The sequence below is a fragment of the Zea mays genome, chromosome 10 (assembly GCF_902167145.1).
Source record: "Zea mays cultivar B73 chromosome 10, Zm-B73-REFERENCE-NAM-5.0, whole genome shotgun sequence".
NCBI classification, from domain to species: Eukaryota; Viridiplantae; Streptophyta; class Magnoliopsida; order Poales; family Poaceae; genus Zea; species Zea mays.
This window is the reverse complement of record NC_050105.1, coordinates 151040864-151043895: the sequence shown is the minus strand read 5'-3', so window position 1 is coordinate 151043895 and position 3032 is coordinate 151040864. Positions and strand designations below refer to the sequence as shown.

The following is a 3032-nucleotide window of genomic DNA, read 5'->3' as shown; positions in this document are numbered from 1 at the left end:
TAATATATAGTGATTTTCTTAAATACATATGCATACAGTGTGACAATGAATAGAGAAAATTAAGAATTAGGGGTACTGTTCGAGGGCTTTTGTTGGAGTTTAGTCCAGAAAACAGAGTCTAGGGAACCCTCAACTGAAAAATATGGGCCTCTTTTGAGAATTATGTTGCTCTGACGGGCACATAGTTCCTCCATTTTAAATTACAAGTCATTCGGGTTTTTTGGTATATAAGTAGCTCTTACTATGTATCTAGATATAATATGCCTAGTTGTATACTAAAAGCTAGTACATCCGTTCTTAAAAAAACTTTGCCCGCTCAGCTTATTCAAAAAATCACGAATTATAATTTATTTTGTTATGATTTGTTTTATCACTTAAGACAGTTTGAGTATGACTTGAAATTTTACATTTTCGAATAAATATTTTGAATATAAAACAAGTAGTCAAAGTTTTCAGAGAAATGTACATCGTCATATATTTTTAAAAAGGATGGAGTATATATCTAGAAAAGTTAGGACAACAGTATATGTGAATTTATTAGGCCTAAAAATTAGCGTCTAAAATTAGCACCAATAAATTCAAATAGACTTGCTAATAAGCTTGCCATTTATTAGCTGAAGAACTGATAACTATTGGTTCTATTAGTAGAATCAGAGTTGCTCATCGGTGGTAAGAGTTTATACACGGCTTTTAATTCACTGCCCAACTACCTGTTAACAGTGGCGGACCCAGAAATTAGCCAAGACCCGGGCCGAAACGACCATAAACTCTAATAGTAGCATATAAAAAAAATTTGTATGGTGAAACAACGTTGTCATAAATGTTAAAGATGACGTACAAGCTCCTTGTATTGTATCTGAAATATTTTTTAAACACAAAAAATCTCTATAAAACATCTAATGAACAATGACTTTTGGAAGAAAAGTCACGGTTAAGAAATCTAAATCTAGACCTGTGGAGCGAGGTGATCGGGCGCCGGGCGGGCGAAGCGAGCCGCAGGCGGCACCGCGGCAGGACGCAGCCACAGCCGCACGGCGCGTCCGCGCGTGGCTGGACGGGCGACTGCCGACTGGGCGAGCCGGCGAGGCCAGACGAGGCCGCACGCCCGCACCGCGCCACCACCGCAGCCCGCAGGGCGCGACGCCGATGGCGCACGGCGCTTGGCCGGGCTTGGGCGAGGATGGGGTCACGGGAGGTCGGGAGTGCGCCGTGCGCGTGGCGGTGGCCGGTAACTCGGCGAGGGCAGAGGCAGAGGCAGCGGCCGCCGCACCGTGGCGGGCTGGCGGCTAGGGTTCTGAACTTCTGATGGCTGCGCGCTGGCGGGAGGACGGGGTCTTTGCGGTGGGCTGTGCCTGCGTAGAATTTCTATTTTATTTATTTTTTTTTGCCCGCGCCCCGGGCCGTGGCCCAGGTGGCCATAGGCCTGGGTCCGCCCCTTAACATGTGAATTCAAACAACCCTTACCCTTTGAGGCCTTGTTCGTTTGCACTCGGATCTAAGAGGATTAAATAATTAAATCACTTTCTATTCGATTTTAACATGTAAGAGATTTAATACATTTCAATCCTCTCTAATGCAATCATAACCGAACAAGGGATTACTATTGTATCAGTACATAAACACATAGCTCACATGCGGTGCAGAAACGTGATAGCAGCAGCAATCATGCGCATGCAGTTATTCAGCATACACAAATTTTTGTTCCATGCTGAAGTGTCTCCTACATAATTACTTTCTGATTACTCCTAGTTAGCAAATCATGACACGAATTTTGGTTGCCAACATTTGTCACGTCACGAATCGATCGAATTCAAATCAGTCACACACACGCATTAGCCACTCGTGACTCGCCTACTCTGTTCGCGTTGGGTGTTCGTCTATCACTCTATCTCGGCAGCAGCCTCAAGAATAAGATGGCTGCTCTGCTTCAAGCTGGAGGAGCAGACGGCGGGAGAGGGAGCAGAGGAGGAGGCGAGCGCCACGAGCAGGTCAACGAAGGCGCCGACGATGAGGCCGTGCGTCCTCTTGCCGTTGGCCCTGAGGTACCAGCCCAGCATCTCCTCGAGCCAGGCCCAGTCGTCGCCGGCGCCGTGGCTCAGCACCATCTCTTCCATGGACCGCCGGAAGTCACCGTACGGATCGGCGGACTCGATGGCCAGCGCCGTGGCCCCGCTGAACGCCGCCTCCTTTTTCGTCTTCTTCACGATGGAGCTCGTGGACTCGGGCTCGAACAGGAGCCGACGGGTGGTGGACGAGCGGAGGCCGTGGATGATGGCCTCGTCCTCGTCCGCAGCGGGCTCTGCTGGCGCCGCGGAGGAGTCGGATAGGGAGCTGGAGTAGCAGTCGTGGACGACGTAGGCTGGGTTCATGCTCGTCTTGTACCCCTCCTGCTCCTCTCGCCTGCTGCTGGTGTCGACGTGGCGCATGGACACGATCTCGCCCCGGAAGGAGCGCGTCCTCGCCTGCGTGCAAGACGGCCACTGCCACGACGCCGCCGTGCTGAAGGAGGCCGAGGAGGAAAGGCACTGGCTTCCCTCGCTGGCGTTGAAGAAGAGGGAGGCGAGCGCGAGCTTCCTGACCATGGCTGCTTCTGCTGCTGCTGCTGCGCGCGAAATGTGACCGACTGACGGAGACCGTGCTTAGAGTTTGAAGACGAGGTGGCAATGGCATCCAGGGGCAGGGAGCGAGGCGTTTTTAAAGGCAAGGACAAGAGGTGGGCGGGTAGGCCCGGAGAGGACGGGACAGAGAAGATGCCAAGATGCACCGGGCGCATTTCCGCGCGCGCATTGTGTGTCTAGAAAACAACAGACCAATCAAATAATCCACACGAAATAGTATGCGATTTCCTTTTAATAATTAATTTGCAGGTCTCCTGATGATCGGATGTGCTACCATTAGCAATTCAGAAGGCCAACTGCCTGCCTGCAACTGCAAGGTCTCCTGATAATAATGTAAGGTAGCCAGTTCAGTTACTCTGTACCAACAGTGCATGGAGAAAGAGAGACGTTGTTTCCTTCCTTCCTAGTTCCTAC

The 3032-nt window shown here is 50.2% G+C and overlaps 1 protein-coding gene across 1 annotated transcript; it reads right to left on the bottom strand.

The window, feature by feature from the left end:
* Window positions 1-1571: 1571 nt before the first annotated feature.
* On the bottom strand, window positions 1572-2684 carry LOC103642210 (Transcription repressor OFP13). The gene has a single exon (XM_008665527.2). The coding sequence runs from the start codon at window positions 2580-2582 to the stop codon at window positions 1881-1883; it is 702 nt and encodes a 233-aa protein (XP_008663749.1). The 5' UTR covers window positions 2583-2684; the 3' UTR covers window positions 1572-1880.
* Between the last annotated feature and the right edge of the window lie 348 nt (window positions 2685-3032).

What these genes read in the sequence shown, in the direction of transcription:
- LOC103642210 (XM_008665527.2), bottom strand. Translation starts at nt 2,582, where the DNA reads ATGGTCAGGAAGCTCGCGCTCGCCTCCCTCTTCTTCAACGCCAGCGAG.